General features: G+C 44.2%; 1 protein-coding gene across 11 annotated transcripts in view; it reads left to right on the top strand.

The window, feature by feature from the left end:
- Nucleotides 1-14,969, top strand: part of LDB2 (LIM domain binding 2) — a 307,652-nt gene that overhangs the window by 254,898 nt on the left and 37,785 nt on the right. For 7 of the 11 annotated variants that reach the window (XM_061584216.1, XM_061584217.1, XM_061584215.1 and 4 more), the window contains one exon: nucleotides 2,147-2,296. The exons of the other annotated variants lie outside the window; for them this stretch is intronic. In XM_061584216.1, the coding sequence (XP_061440200.1) occupies nucleotides 2,147-2,296 (150 nt within the window). The remainder of the gene's footprint in view (nucleotides 1-2,146; nucleotides 2,297-14,969) is intronic. 11 annotated transcript variants of the gene reach the window in all.

The raw sequence follows: 14,969 nt of genomic DNA, 5'->3' as shown, positions 1-14,969 counted from the left end.
CTGGATCAGGCCAGTGGCCCATCTAGTCCAGCATCCTGTTCTCACAGTGGCCAACCAGGTGCCTGGGGGAAGCCCGCAAGCAGGACCCAAGTGCAAGAACACTCTCCCCTCCTGAGGCTTCCGGCAACTGGTTTTCAGAAGCATACTGCCTCTGACTAGGGTGGCAGAGCACAGCCATCACGGCTAGTAGCCATTGATAGCCCTGTCCTCCATTAATTTGTCTAATCTTCTTTTAAAGCCATCCAAGCTGGTAGCCATTACTGCATCTTGTGGGAGCAAATTCCATAGTTTAACTATGCGCTGAGTAAAGAAGTACTTCCTTTTGTCTGTCCTGAATCTTCCAACATTCAGCTTCTTTGAATGTCCCCGAGTTCTTGTATTATGAGAGAGGGAGAAGAACTTTTCTCTATCCACTTTCTCAATGCCATGCATAATTTTATACACTTCTATCATGTCTCCTCTGACCCGCCTTTTCTCTAAACTAAAAAGCCCCAAATGCTGCAACCTTTCCTCGTAGGGGAGTCGCTCCATCCCCTTGATCATTCTGGTTGCCCTCTTCTGAACCTTTTCCAACTCTAGAATATCCTTTTTGAGATGAGGCGACCAGAACTGTACACAGTATTCCAAATGCGGCCGCACCATAGATTTATACAACGGCATTATGATATTGGCTGTTTTATTTTCAATACCTTTCCTAATTATCGCTAGCATGGAATTTGCCTTTTTCACAGCCGCCGCACACTGGGTCGACATTTTCATTGTGCTGTCCACTACAACCCCGAGGTCTCTCTCCTGGTCGGTCACCGCCAGTTCAGACCCCATGAGTGTATATGTGAAATTAAGATTTTTTGCTATCATGAGTAGGAGTTGGTGTGTGGTTGTTAATGACTCTGTTTATTGATATTGATTTATTTGCTAACCTTGATAAACAAAAAGTATTCTTGTATTAAAGTACAATCTATAGAAATTTTAACTTGCTGCAGCTATGAGGTATTTGATTATTTTACAGATTTATTTGCTGATTGATTTTGTACTTTTCATTTTTATGTATATTTAACACAAATAACAAGCCAGTAATGCACCTTAACGTGGTGAGGGGGTTTGAGAGTGTCGAAGAAGCTGCGATCAATTCCGTCAGGATTCTAAACCAAGAGGCTAGACTCCTAGCAGGGTCACCCAAGGCGGAATGGTCAAAGCTGAGGCACCAGACTAAGATGCATCCAGACTCAGAGGAAGGCAATGGTAAACCACCTCTGAATACCTCTTACCATGAAAACCCTATGGACAGAGTATCCAAAATGCAACACAGATGCTATTGGGAGGTCGCTGATTCATAGGGTCGCATAAGTCAAAATCGACTTGAAGGCACATAACAACAAAATGACAAACAGTCCAGTAGTGACTGGGGTGGGGTGGGGGGAGAACCGTGGAAAATTGGGAGGCGGAGAGAGATTGATAGCAATATCACAATTTTCTTCTCAGTAGGAAGGAAGCCTTATTTATTTCCCGGGAGTTACTTCCAAGTAAAACATGCCAAAGCCAGTATGTTCTGTAAAGGCAGCACACATAGGGAGTGAATAAAATAATGCTGACATGGAGTAAAGTGACTAAACAAACATACACCAGTATTATACAGCCATGAGAGTGGCTGTATACTATAATCAGCAGGGATTTTTCGCGTTCTACCATGTTAAATGAAAATACCCCCCACACCCCTTTCTGGTGCTTTGTTATAGTCCCAATTCAAAACAAACACAAGGCTTATACTGTTGGATTCAGAATCGCTTCCTCTACAACTCTGGAAGTTTTCTTGGTGATACACAACTCCCCCACGGAGAATCCACAGGTTAAAGTGAAAAACGGGAGGAAAAAAAACTAGAAGCCGTTTGGACTTTTTTTTTTGAGAAATTGACATAATCTGTTGAAATTCATTAAAAATCAGAGATAACTGTAAGGTATCTCTAATCAAATCCCTGAGCTTGCTCCATACACATTACTTCATCTGAAGTAGGTTTAAATTTAAAAAATGGCATGGTTTATTTTTTATTAATTTATTTAAAATGCATTGGAGTGGGTTATAATGTACCGCATGCGTAGTAGAAGGCAGTTGTTTCGTTTCACTCTCTCTCCCCCCCTCCCCTTCCAGTTAACTTGGAGGAAGCAGGGGAAGTCTGCTCCTGTGATTGGTGGGCAACAGACATGTGACTCACACCGGCCTTTTGCTGAGCTTGCTCTGTGTGAGGAAGCAAGAGAGAGAAAATGGCCGATGGAGGGAGAAAGCAGCAGCAGAATGGAGGTGAGTGGGAAAGAGTCAAAAAATGGGGGGGGAGCTTTGAAGGACTCTGCATTTTTTAAAAACTCTACTCGGAAGTAAGTCCCATTGAGTGCAGTGGGGCTTACTCCCAGGTAAGTGGAGCGGTGCTTTTGTGTGCTAGCAGTGAGCTTGAGGGAAGGAAGGCGGTAAAATGTCTACTCAGAAGTAAATCTCACTGAGTTCAGTGGGGCTTACTCCCAGGTAAGTGGAGCGGTGCTTTTGTGTGCTAGCAGTGAGCTTGAGGCAGTAAAATGTCTACTCAGAAGTAAATCTCACTGAGTTCAGTGGGGCTTACTCCCAGGTAAGTGGAGCAGAGCATGTGTGTGCTAGCAGTGAGCTTGAGGGAAGGAAGGCGGTAAAATGTCTACTCAGAAGTAAATCTCACTGAGTTCAGTGGGGCTTACTCCCAGATAAGTGGAGTGGAGCATGTGTGTGCTAGCAATGAGCTTCAGGGAAGGAAGGAGGAAAATTGTCTGCTCAGAAGTAAATCCCATTGAGTTCAGTGGGGCTTACTCCCAGGTAAGTGGAGGTTCTGTGTGCTAGCAATGAGCTTGAAGGGAAGGAAGGCGGTAAAATGTCTACTCAGAAGTAAATCTCACTGAGTTCAGTGGGGCTTACTCCCAGGTAAGTGGAGCGGTGTTTTTGGTGCTCGCAATGAGCTTCAGGGAAGGAAGGAGGGAAATTGTCTACTCAGAAGTAAATCCCATTGAGTTCAGTGGGGCTTACTCCCAGGTAAGTGGAGCAGAGCTTCTGAATAGACTTTTAAAAAATTGCCAAGGTCCTTCAAAGCTCCCCCCCCCCATTTTTTGACTCTTTCCTTCCCTCAAGCTAGATTCAGCAAGTGGGGAAGGCAGGCAGCGGGAGAGAGCGTGGGTGGGGGCAGGGCGATTGAGCCAATGGAAAGGGCAGGCTGTGGGAGACAGTGGGGGTGGGAACACACATACACACACACATCACCAGAAGTAAGTTCCACTGAGTTTATTGCAGCTTACTCCTGAAGTAAAAGTGAACGTAGAATTACAGCCTTTAACTTCTAAATTCAGTCCTTTCCTTTAAATACTAGGTGATTTATCAATAAATATTATAAAATTTATGTCTGTTAAATGTTCAGTGTGTCATCATGTGACTCTTACTGTTGCTTGTTAAACACCTGCTCTTCAGGATAGTGCCACAAATAGATTCCAAAAAGTCTGCTTTAAACTTGCTCCAAACCCCCTGTGGCATGTAATGAATGTAATGAATGTTCCAGTTTGTCTGCATCCTTCTTGAAGTGTGGAGACCAGAACTGGATGCAGTATTTAAGATGAGGCCTAACCAGTGCTGAATAGAGGGGAACTAATACTTTATGCGATTTGGAAACTATACTTCTGTTAATGCAGCCTAAAATTGCATTTGCGTTTTTTGCAGCCACATCACACTATTGGCTCATATTCCGCTTGTGATCAATGACAATTCCAAGATCCTTCTTGCAAGTATCCCCCATCTTATAACTGTGCATTTGATTTCTTTTTCCCAAATGTAGAACTTTGCATTTATCCTGGTTGAATTTCATTCTGTTGTTTTCAGCCCAATGCTCCAGCCTATCAAGGTCCTTTGTTTGTCTTCCACGGTATTCACAAGGTTTTCCCAAAGTTTTCCTTTTGGAAAGGAAAGGGGCTTCCCCTCTGCCCAGTGCCCACCCACCCAATATCCTCCCCTCCCCCTCCCTGCCCCTCCCCTGGGTCAGTGTTGAACTATGAACTGGGAGACCAGGGTTCGAATCTCCACACAGCCATGAAGCTGACTGGGTGACCTTGGGCCAGTCACTGCCTCTCAGCGTCAGAGGAAGGCAATGGTAAAACCACCTCTGAATACCATTTACCATGAAAACCCTATTCAAAGGGTCACCATAAGTCTGGTCGACTTGAAGGCAGTCCATTTCCATTTTCAAATATGATTGCATAGAAATAAATCCCACTGAACTCAAGAAGTATGCAAATCATCAAACCCAACCTCCCTTCTCCTCCCTCCTATCCTCTCCCTCTTGCCCCTTTGCCCCTCCCTCCCCATTCCCATCCTCTTCCAATCCCCTCCTCCCCTTCCCCTTCCTCCTCCCCATGGTCAGTTTTACCTATCTTAAGCATGATTGCATGGAAGTAAATACCATTGAACTCTATAAGCATGCAAATGATCAAACCTGCCCTCCACCCACTCTTCCTTTGCCCCCTCTAATATACTCCTTCCCCCCCTTTTTCCCCATGGTCAGTTTTTCCTATCCTAACCATGATTGCATAGGAGTAAATCCCATTGAACTCAATAAGCATGCAAATGATTATTTTCTCTGCTTTTCCTCTCCTTCCCCTCTCCTCTCCCTTCCTCCTCCCCTCCCCTCCTCCTTCTTCCTCCTCCCCTGCCCACTCCAGCCCTCCCTCCCTCCCCACCTGGTCAGTTTTACCTATCCTAAGCATGGTTGCACGGGAGTAAATCGCACTGAATTCAATAAACATGCAAATGATCAAACCTGTCCTCAACCCCTTCCCCTCCTTCCAGCTCCCATCCCCCTCCTCCCCTCTGTGTTTCCTTCCCTCCCTCCTCCTTCCCTCCGCATCCTCTGTGGTCCGTTTCACCTATCCTAAGCATGATTGCAGGGGAGCAAATCCCATTGAACTCAATAAACATGCAAATGATCAATCCATTCTCAGCAAACTTGCACAGGACAGGATCCCATTTCTTACCTCCCGGATTAAAAAGCAGGGAAATTCACTAATAGGCAAAAAAACCTTGCAGTTTAAGAATGTACCTATAGCCCACAGCTATTTCTATCAAACTTTCTATCAATGAAATGAGATCCAACCAGCAAATGGCTCTTAAATGGTGGGGCAGAGCCTGAGAGTATCTGATCCCCCTCGGTTCTGCCTCTATCGGTCAAACTGCACATTACAATAGAAGTGTTTTTAACTAACATGCTTAGATTATAATTAGAACTGACAATCTTCCCTTCCCTTTCTTTCTTTCTAAAAACCTTCAGAGGGTGGGAGGAGAGGCAGCTATCTGGACTGGAGCTATAGCGCAGCAGGAGGGGGATTAAACCTTTCTCCTTGTGCTGCATCCCTGATACAAATGAGGGGCACAGCTGCTTTACTAAAGAGAGATGGCCAATTGTAAGCATATTAGTTAAAATGCTTTTAATATCATGTGTGGTTTGGCCCTGTGTTAGCTACTTCAGAAATGCCGGAAAAGAAGTCCCTTGGAATGGACAGAACAGTGGAGGGTATCTTGATCAGTTTTGACTCCCTAGTACCATTTGTAAAGGCTTGCTTTCACATTAAACTGGAGAAATTCTCAAACAAACATTGCTGGTTGCTTATGCAAATAAAATTGATTTTGGAGCTTGATATTCAAGGCAGCGCTTCCACTTCCTGCATCTGTGCAAAATGTACCTGCCCCAGCAATTCAGACTGGTGGAGGCAGAGGCGCAGTCTCCAGTATGGTCAGATGAGGAGATAGGCAGAAGCTGAGGAGATGGTAGAGTGGACTGTCTGCGTCAGACTCCATGCTTAAATTTCATCTAATTAAGACTGATAAAAAGTGCTCAATAGTTAAATTTTGCATCCACAACTTAAAATAGAAACAGTCAAGACTTAAATATATTATATCAAAGAACTGGTTTTTCTAGTATGGTAACTAGTGTAGCATATTCACGACCTGATGATGTGGACAGGATTCTTGCAATTATTATTATTATTATTATTATTATTATTATTATTATTATTATTATTATTATTATTATTATTATTATTATTATTATTATTATTATTGATGCTATGATGCAACCAGCTTGCATCTATGGCTGGTGCAACCTGGTTCAAGAAGGGACTCACTGGGTGGGTTCAGGGTGTGGTTAATGCATCTCTGCGTGAGTGGTACCTGCTACCCTTAAACAAGTAGTAATACATCCTGAAAAAAGCCCTCCCTGGGCACTGTGATTTACAATAACTACTGCCCATTCACAAATACCCCCTTTTGGGGCAAGGCAATGGAAAGAGTGGTGGCAGAACAATTGCAGGAGTTCCTGGAGGATAGAGACTATCTGGATCCATTTCATTCTGAGTTCAGGCGTGGTTTTGGTACTGAATCAGCCTTGGTCACCCTAATGGATGACCTGTATCAAGAGTGGTACAGGGGGAATATATTTCTCGTCCTTCTTCTTGATCTTTCTTTTGATACTATTGACTACTATATACTGCTGGACCAGTTCTGTGGAATGGGTATTGGGGACACTGTTCCATTCTACCTCCAGGTCCATGTTCAGAGAATAGAATTGGGGGGTTGTGTCTTGGTCCCATGGTCTTTGTACTATGATAGACCACAGACACAACTTTGTCACCTGTCATCAATGCTATTTAACATTTATATGAAGTCTTTGGGAGCGATCATTAGGAGTTTGGGGGCAAAGTGTCATCCAAATGCTGATGATATGCAGCCCTATATCTCCATAACATCTGAGTCAGGAGAGACTGAGCATGGTCTAGAATGTTGTCTGGACTGAGATTGAACCCTGGGAAGACATTGTGGGTGGGTAGCTCCAGTGTCCTGGAGATTGACCATTTGCCTGTTCTGGATGGGGTTACTCTCCCTCTGAAATAATAGGTGTGTAGTTTTGGGTACTGCTGGTTCCATCTTTGTCACTTGAGGCTCAGGTAGTCTTGGTGGCTAGGAGTGCCTTTTACCAGCTACAGCTGGTGTGCCAACTACGGCCATTCTTGGACAGAGATAGCCTTGATTATTGCAATGAGCCCTCTGTTGGACTGCGCTTGCACCTGGTCTGGAAGCTCCAGATGGTGCCAAATGCTGCAGCTAGATTGTTGATCAGGACAGACTACCGCCAGCACATAACTTCGGTGCTTGGAGTGGCTGCCCATATGTTACCGGGCCAAGTTCAAGGTTCTTGTATTACTTTACAAGGCTTTAAACAGCTTGGGTCCAGGACATCTTGAGGACTGCCTGATCCCTTATATCCCGGCCCAATCACTTTGAGGGAGTCTCTGTTGGTGGTCTCTCATGGCTCAGATGCACAGATCATATAGAAGCCATGCTTTCAGTGTAGTGGGCCCAAGCCTGTGGAACACCATCCCAACTGAAATTAGACAAGCACCCTCCTTGTTGAACTTCAGAGGTACATCTAAAACTTTCTTGTTCCAGCAGGCATTTTAAGGTAGTGCTTGGTTTTATGATGACTTTATTGTTTTATGTATGGCTAATGATTAAGCAATATATAAATGTTATAAATAAAATAAAAGATCGAGGCTAGGCTACACATGTAACAAAATCCCATAGTACAACCCAAAGGTAGCAGAGTGGACTGTACCTCTTCAAGCAGCATGTGAGGGTGCTATTTTTGAATTCTCACCCACTTTAAGAAAAAAACAAAACCTCCTTGCCAATTAAAAAAATCCAATCACATACATTAGAATGCTTCTAGCTCTGCCTGCTCTCTGATGTGCTAGTTTTCTACTTACAGATACATTATCACTCCTGCACAGTCTAAAGTTATACACTCTGTTCTAACACTTCAAAATATAAGAGCATAAGAAGAGTCAGCCAGATCAGGCCGGTGCCCATGTAGTGCAGCATTCTCTTCTCATAGTGGCCAACCAGATGTCTATGGAAAGCTCACAAGTAGGACCTGAGCACAAGGTCACTTTTCACTCCAGCAGTTTCCAGCAACTATATTCAGAAACATACTGCCTCCAACCATGGAGTTAGAACACAGTCGTTGTAACTAAGTATAGCCGTTTCCTCCATTAATTTGTCTAACCCTCTTTTTAAAGCCATCCAAGCTATCTCCTGTGAGAGTTAATTCCATAGTTTAACTATGCGCTATATGAAGAAGTGCTTTCTTTTGTCTGTCCTGAGGACAGTCATTATTAGATGTCCACAAGTTGTAGTGTAATGAGAAAGGGAGAGAGAAAAATTCTCTGTCCACTTTCTCCATCCCATGCTCATTTCATCCTCATTCTGCAGCACACATAGACTAGGCTTTCATATATGAGTATATCAGCAACATGGAGTGTTGTCTAACTAGCATTTGGCATGAAGTATTGAAAGGATATTTAAAAGTGGCCCCCCAAAATCCTTCAATTTCCCTCTTTTGCTAAGGCTATGGCTACTTCAGTATTGCAACATCTGAAGTTTAATTTTCTTAATAGAGTTCAGCCCAGCTTCTGTTAAAGTCAATGAGAATATTCTCCTCTTATCCCAATATCACATTGTTCACTCCAAAATCTTTTGTACCCACAAAAATCCAATTTCTTGAAATTAATTTCACCATTCCCTTGAGCTATTTTCTCACTGTGGAAATGTCATACTACATGTGTGCAAAAAAAGTTATTTTTATTGTGTATTGTATTTTATTTTTTGTAGCAAGGTAAAAATTATTCTGACTTAGTCATAGATCCTGGTTCCATGGTGAGCCCAAAGTAATGAATATCAGCTTTCAGATCCAAGAGGAAGAAAATAACATAATTTTTATGGCAAAAGAAGAAGAAAAATCGTGTTACTCATCTAGGCCAAGAAAAGAGATTTAAGGCATAGAGGTCTGCTGTAATTAAAGATTATGGACTTTTTTCTGCTGCGGATCAGACTATTTCACATAACCTGAGAGACAAATAACCAATAGGGTATGGTTGGTCCTGATCAGTAATTGTTTTAGAAAATTCTTTAGTAAAGCACTAACATTTTGCTGTCAGATCTGAGGTTTTCACCTGAGGTTTTAGGTTTTAGCCTTCTCAGGGTCTCTAGGAGATGGAAAAAATCTCAGGGTAAGTACAGTAGGGCCCCGCTTTACAGTGCTTCGCTTTACAGCGTTCCGCTAATACAGCGGTTGTGAATTGTAGAAAGGCCCCGCTTTACAGCGCTTGTTCCGCTTTTAAGGCTTTTTTTGCTGCCAGGCACCATTTTGGTCAATGTAAGTCAATGGGATCCGCTTTAAAGCGGTTTTCACTTTACAGCAGGGGTCCGGAACGTAACCCACTGTATGAGCAGGGCCCTACTGTATACAGAACTAGGGGCTTCATTCTGCTTGGCTTGGTGGGAGTTTTTGCTGTTAGCTTTGCTCCCATATTGATTGAGCTCCATTTCTTGGCCACCAGTCATAGGCAGTCTATGCTGCTGATCCACCAGCTGCCATTCCCTGCTTCCATCAAGTGCCACCACCCAGTGTGCTAAGCACCCCTTTTCTTCATTTGGTTTCTGCCCTAAATCTGAGAGACTGAGACTCTGGAGAACTGGCAACTTAAGCAGACTTACAGCTTTGGGTCATTTCTGCTTTCCAACATGACCCACACCACCCTATTGCATTCTACACAATTCAGACATTTTCAGAGCCAAGAAGCCACAATTGTCAAGCTAGATTCCGATTACCATTTCAATCACCTTATGCATCATTTTTGTTTATTTACTTATGCATTTGTTTATTTGGGATACACAAGTGTGACCTGCATCAAAATGTTGCAGTGTAGAGTGCTCTTGTTTAGTTAGGATTCTAGCCAGTGAAGCCATAGCCTTTTCCATAATACTCCATTCTATTCCTCTTCTCCATGTTTTCCCCCAGTAGATACTTGCTACACTGAGTCCTCATTGGGCTGATTTGGGTAAGGGGCTACAGCTCTCAGGAAAGAGCTTAACCGCGAGCCTGAGTTCGGACAACATACTAAGCCAAACCTTCGCTCAACTCAGGATAGCACAGGAGTAAAAACAGCCAGAGAGAAGCAGCTATGAGTACCTCTCTGGGCACTAGCATGTTAGCAGGGTCCTGGTAAGCCATAGTTTGCCCTGTCTTGATGTGTGAATCAGACCACTGTTTAATTGATTTATACTGCTTTGAGAAAAGCAGAATCTAAATTAAATAAATAATGTCCTCTCTTAAGTCATGCTAAGTCACTTTTTTCCTAATGTTCCCAAAAATGTTTTCTTCTTCTTACGGGAGGTACTCCAGTCCCTTGATCAGTTTAGTGTCATTATTTGCACCTTGTCCAGCATATGATATGCTTTTCAGTCAAGAAACAACGCTAAACAAGTATTTCCAAATGTGGCTGCACTTCAGATGAATATGGCATCATATTTTCAATTTTATTTTAATCCATTTCCCTTTAATTCCTAAAAAAATATTTCTTTCCTGTTTACTTGCCCCCAGTCCAGACTCCCCTCACAGTGTTTATGTGAAATATGTTTTGTCCTAGTGTCCGTCACTTTGTACTAATTTACAATGACTCTCATCTACCATTCTTTATTATCAGTTAATGCTGATTTTTCCTTCTCTCCCTCCCTCTGCCCCTTAGACTGCATTTCAGTAATAAGATGTTTTTCACAGCCTATTGTTTTAAGGTTATATCAGAGAAGATAAATTAAACTACACCTACAGATGTAGGCTTTGTATGTTCTTCTGGTTCAACAACCAATCTTGAAGTACTTAAGGGATTTTCCATCCCTTTTTCTAGCACTCTGCCCAGGGTCAGGACATAGCATTCATCAAAACAACATCTCTGAACAAGAAAAACAGTCTGCTAACTTAATGGAAATTGTCTTGTTTTTCTATGCTGCAAGAACCAAACTTGATCCTCTACCTAACAATTTATTTATTTCTATTGACACATAAAAGACGGAAGTAGCAATCGGTGCCCTCCTAGTAGGCAATGGTGGTGAATTGATACATATGGGTGTGATTTCTGCCAGATCAAATTCATCTATTGAAACTGGATGAAGTGTAAAGAGAGTGTAATGGTGCACCACTGCACGTTAAGAACATAAGAACATAAGAAGAGCCTGCTGGATCAGGCCAGTGGCCCATCTAGTCCAGCATCCTGTTCTCACAGTGGCCAACCAGGTGCCTGGGGGAAGCCCGCAAGCAGGACCCAAGTGCAAGAACACTCTCCCCTCCTGAGGCTTCCGGCAACTGGTTTTCAGAAGCATGCTGCCTCTGACTAGGGTGGCACAGCACAGCCATCACGGCTAGTAGCCATTGATAGCCCTGTCCTCCATGAATTTGTCTAATCTTCTTTTAAAGCCGTCCAAGCTGGTGGCCATTACTGCATCTTGTGGGAGCAAATTCCATAGTTTAACTATGCGCTGAGTAAAGAAGTACTTCCTTTTGTCTGTCCTGAATCTTTCAACATTCAGCTTCTTTGAATGTCCACGAGTTCTAGTATTATGAGAGAGGGAGAAGAACTTTTCTCTATCCACTTTCTCAATGCCATGCATAATTTTATACACTTCTATCATGTCCCCTCTGACCCGCCTTTTCTCTAAACTAAAAAGCCCCAAATGCTGCAACCTTTCCTCGTAAGGGAGTCGCTCCATCCCCTTGATCATTCTGGTTGCCCTCTTCTGATGTTAGATCTTCAGGGCACAGGAAGGAGTGCAAGTGGCTTGTTCACGGGAGCTGACTAGGAGAGCACCCTTACCTAAGCAGCCACAGCTGTCAGGAAGAGTCAAGGGAAACAGGGGGAGGAATCAAATGTCTCTGCACACCCTTCTCTCAATCCCTTAAATGGGCCACTGTGTTCTTTTGTTTCCTTTCTTGTTGTCCTTTCCCATGCCCATCCTAGGGAAGCTCATATCTTTCCCTAAGTTGCAATCAATTTGTTTGGTTTCCTTCGCATACTACTTCTTAGATGGACCAAGTGTCCTTCTTCCCCATGGCTTGTACTCTGTTTTCCACCCCCACACCAGTGCCATGTCCAGCTGCAGTATCTGTTAGCAAGGTGGCCAAGGTAAACAGCGGGAAAGCAGTTATGGGTACAATAGGACAAAGAACTGTGCCCATTTAATTAAAATGCTGCTGTTATGTTGGGTGCACTATATGCCTGAAATGAAGTATGAAAGACATGGCACTACTGCTGAAAACAGCATCCCTCTGTCTCCTTTCTGTTTCTGTAATGTCTGGGAATAGTCAGCATGTGACATGATGTAATCACACCATACATTTTTCCATTCAAAGTGCACTTCATTGGCTGCTGCTTTCAGGAAAGGGAACTCATAATGCAATTATATATATCATTCATTGAGTGTCTCTTGAGTTACATGGGGGGGTGGAGGAAATGAGGCCTGTGGGTTACTATTTTCAGCAGTCTCCATATGTGCTGCAAGGAGAGCTTTCCTCCGATTGCAAATAGCAGATATAAGGCCCTCCAATTCTGAATGGGACCATGGCAGGGACAAAGGGTTAAAGCCTCCTCCCCCACCCCACCCCATGCCATGGTTCTGATCCAGCTCAGGATCCTCTGTGCTTACTATTGCTTAAAGAAATTCATCATTGTGAGAGGGAATGGTTCCAGCCACCCCCAAAAGAGGCAGTGATTCGATTGCTCCTGAAAAAGCCCACCCTGGACCCATTGGTCTGTGACAATTACCGACCGGTTGCAAATACCCCCTTCTTAGGGAAGGTGATTGAGAGGGTTGTGGTGCAGAAATTGCAAGTACTCTTGGATGAAACAGATTATCTTGACCCATTCCAGTCTGAGTTCAGGCCTGGTTATGGGACTGATTCGGCCTTGGTCACTCTGATGGTTAACCTTTATTGGGAGAAGGGCAGGGGGAGTGCGACCCTGTTACTCCTACTTGATCTGCAGAGGCTTTTTGGGGGGGGTGCAAGGTCATTGAGCGAGTGGTGGCTAACCAGTTGTCAGCACACTTGGATGAAACGGATTATTTAGATCCATACCAGTCGGGTTTCAGGACTGGACATGGTACTGAAACAGCCTTGGTCGCTCTGGTAGATGATATGAGGAGGGCACTAGACAGGGGAGAATTCACCTTTCTTGTCCTCCAGGATCTCTCAGCGGCTTTTGATACCGTCGACCATGGTATCCTGTTAGATCGCCTGGAGGGATTGGGAATAGGAGGCACTGTTTTACAGTGGTTCCGTTCCTTTCTCTCTGACAGGCATCAACAGGTAGCATTGGGAGATGAGGTTTCAGACCCTTGGCCCCTCACTTGTGGAGTGCCACAGGGTTCTATCCTCTCTCCCATGCTATTTAACATCTATGTGAAACCGCTGGGAGCTATCATCAGGAGTTTTGGGCTGCGATGTCACCAATATGCTGATGACACGCAGCTCTATCTCTCCTTTAAATCTTCACCGGAGTTGGCTGCAGAGACCTTGTCCAAGTGCCTGGAATCCGTGAGCGGGTGGATGGGAAGAAACAGGCTGAGGCTCAATCCTGATAAGACCGAGGTGCTACTTGTGGGTGACAGGGGAAAGTTGGGTGTTGCTGACCTGAATCTTAATGGGGTAAGATTACCCCTGAAAGACCAGGTCCGCAGTCTCGGGGTTGTTCTTGATTCCAAGCTGTCCATGGAGGCTCAGATTTCGGCAGTGAGCCGGGCAGCTTGGTATCAACTACACCTCATACAGAGGTTGCAACCCTATCTCCCTATTCATCAGCTCCCACTGGTGGTACATGCCCTGGTCACCTCTCAATTAGACTACTGCAATGCGCTCTACGTGGGGTTACCCTTGAAAATGGTCCGGAAACTACAACTGGTGCAGAATGTGGCGGCACGCCTGCTTACAAACAGCTGCCACCGTGATCACATCACGCCGGTGTTAACTCATCTACATTGGCTTCCAGTTGTTTTCCGGGCCCAATTCAAGGTGTTGGTCTTAACCTTTAAATCCCTATACGGTCTCGGCCCAGTTTACCTGAAGGAACACCTCCAGTACCACCAACTAAGCCGCCCAACCAGATCAGCCACACAGGGCCTTCTCTCCGTCCCACCAACGAAAACAGCTAGGTTGGTGGGGACTAGAGAGAGGGCATTCTCAGTGGCGGCCCCCACTCTCTGGAACTCCCTCCCGTTCGATCTTCGCCATGCCCCTTCCCTAGATACATTTCGCCGAGCCTTGAAAACCTGGCTCTTTGGACAGGCCTTTGGGGTCCCCGGGGAGGGCTAATTTCTTTATATTGTTTTAAAACTGTCTATTGATGGCCCTAAACTGTTCTGTACTGCTGCTTTTAAAATGATTATTGTTGACTGCACTGTATTTTATTATGTATTTATATTGTATTTGAACTTTAATGTTGTACGTCGCCTAGAGTGGTTTCGGCCAGATAGGCGACACAAAAATTAAATTTATTATTTATTATTATTATTATTATTATTTTGATACTGTTGACCATGGTATCCTTCTGGTCTGATTTGGTGAGATGGGTATTGGAGGCACTGTTTTACAGTGGTTCTGATCCTATCAACAGGGTCATTTTCAGAGAATAGCATTGAGTGATTATCTTTTGCCCCCCTGGCAGTTGTGCTGTGGGGTGTTGCAGAGTACCGTCTTGTCCCCCATGCTGTTTAACATCTATATGAAGCCCTTTGGAGTGGTCATCAGGAGATTTGGGGCGAGGTGTCAGCAATACGCTGATGATACCCAGCTCTATTTCTTCATAATATCTGAATCAGGAAAGGCCGTGCAAGCCCTGGACCGCTGCCTGGACTCTGGTGGGCATAAGGGCCAATAAACTAAGTCTGAATCCTAGCAAGACGGAGATGTTGTGGGTTGGTGGTTCCTGAGTTAAGATAATTGGTAAGTTGCCTGCTTGGGATGGGGTCGCACTTCCTCTGAAAGAGCAGGTCCATAGTCTGGGAGTGCTCCTGGATCCATCTTTGTCGCTAGAGG

Source organism: Rhineura floridana, chromosome 9 (assembly GCF_030035675.1).
Source record: "Rhineura floridana isolate rRhiFlo1 chromosome 9, rRhiFlo1.hap2, whole genome shotgun sequence".
In the NCBI taxonomy this organism is placed as follows: Eukaryota; Metazoa; Chordata; class Lepidosauria; order Squamata; family Rhineuridae; genus Rhineura; species Rhineura floridana.
Note: the sequence above shows the minus strand (reverse complement) of the source record. Positions and strands in the feature narration are given on the sequence as shown.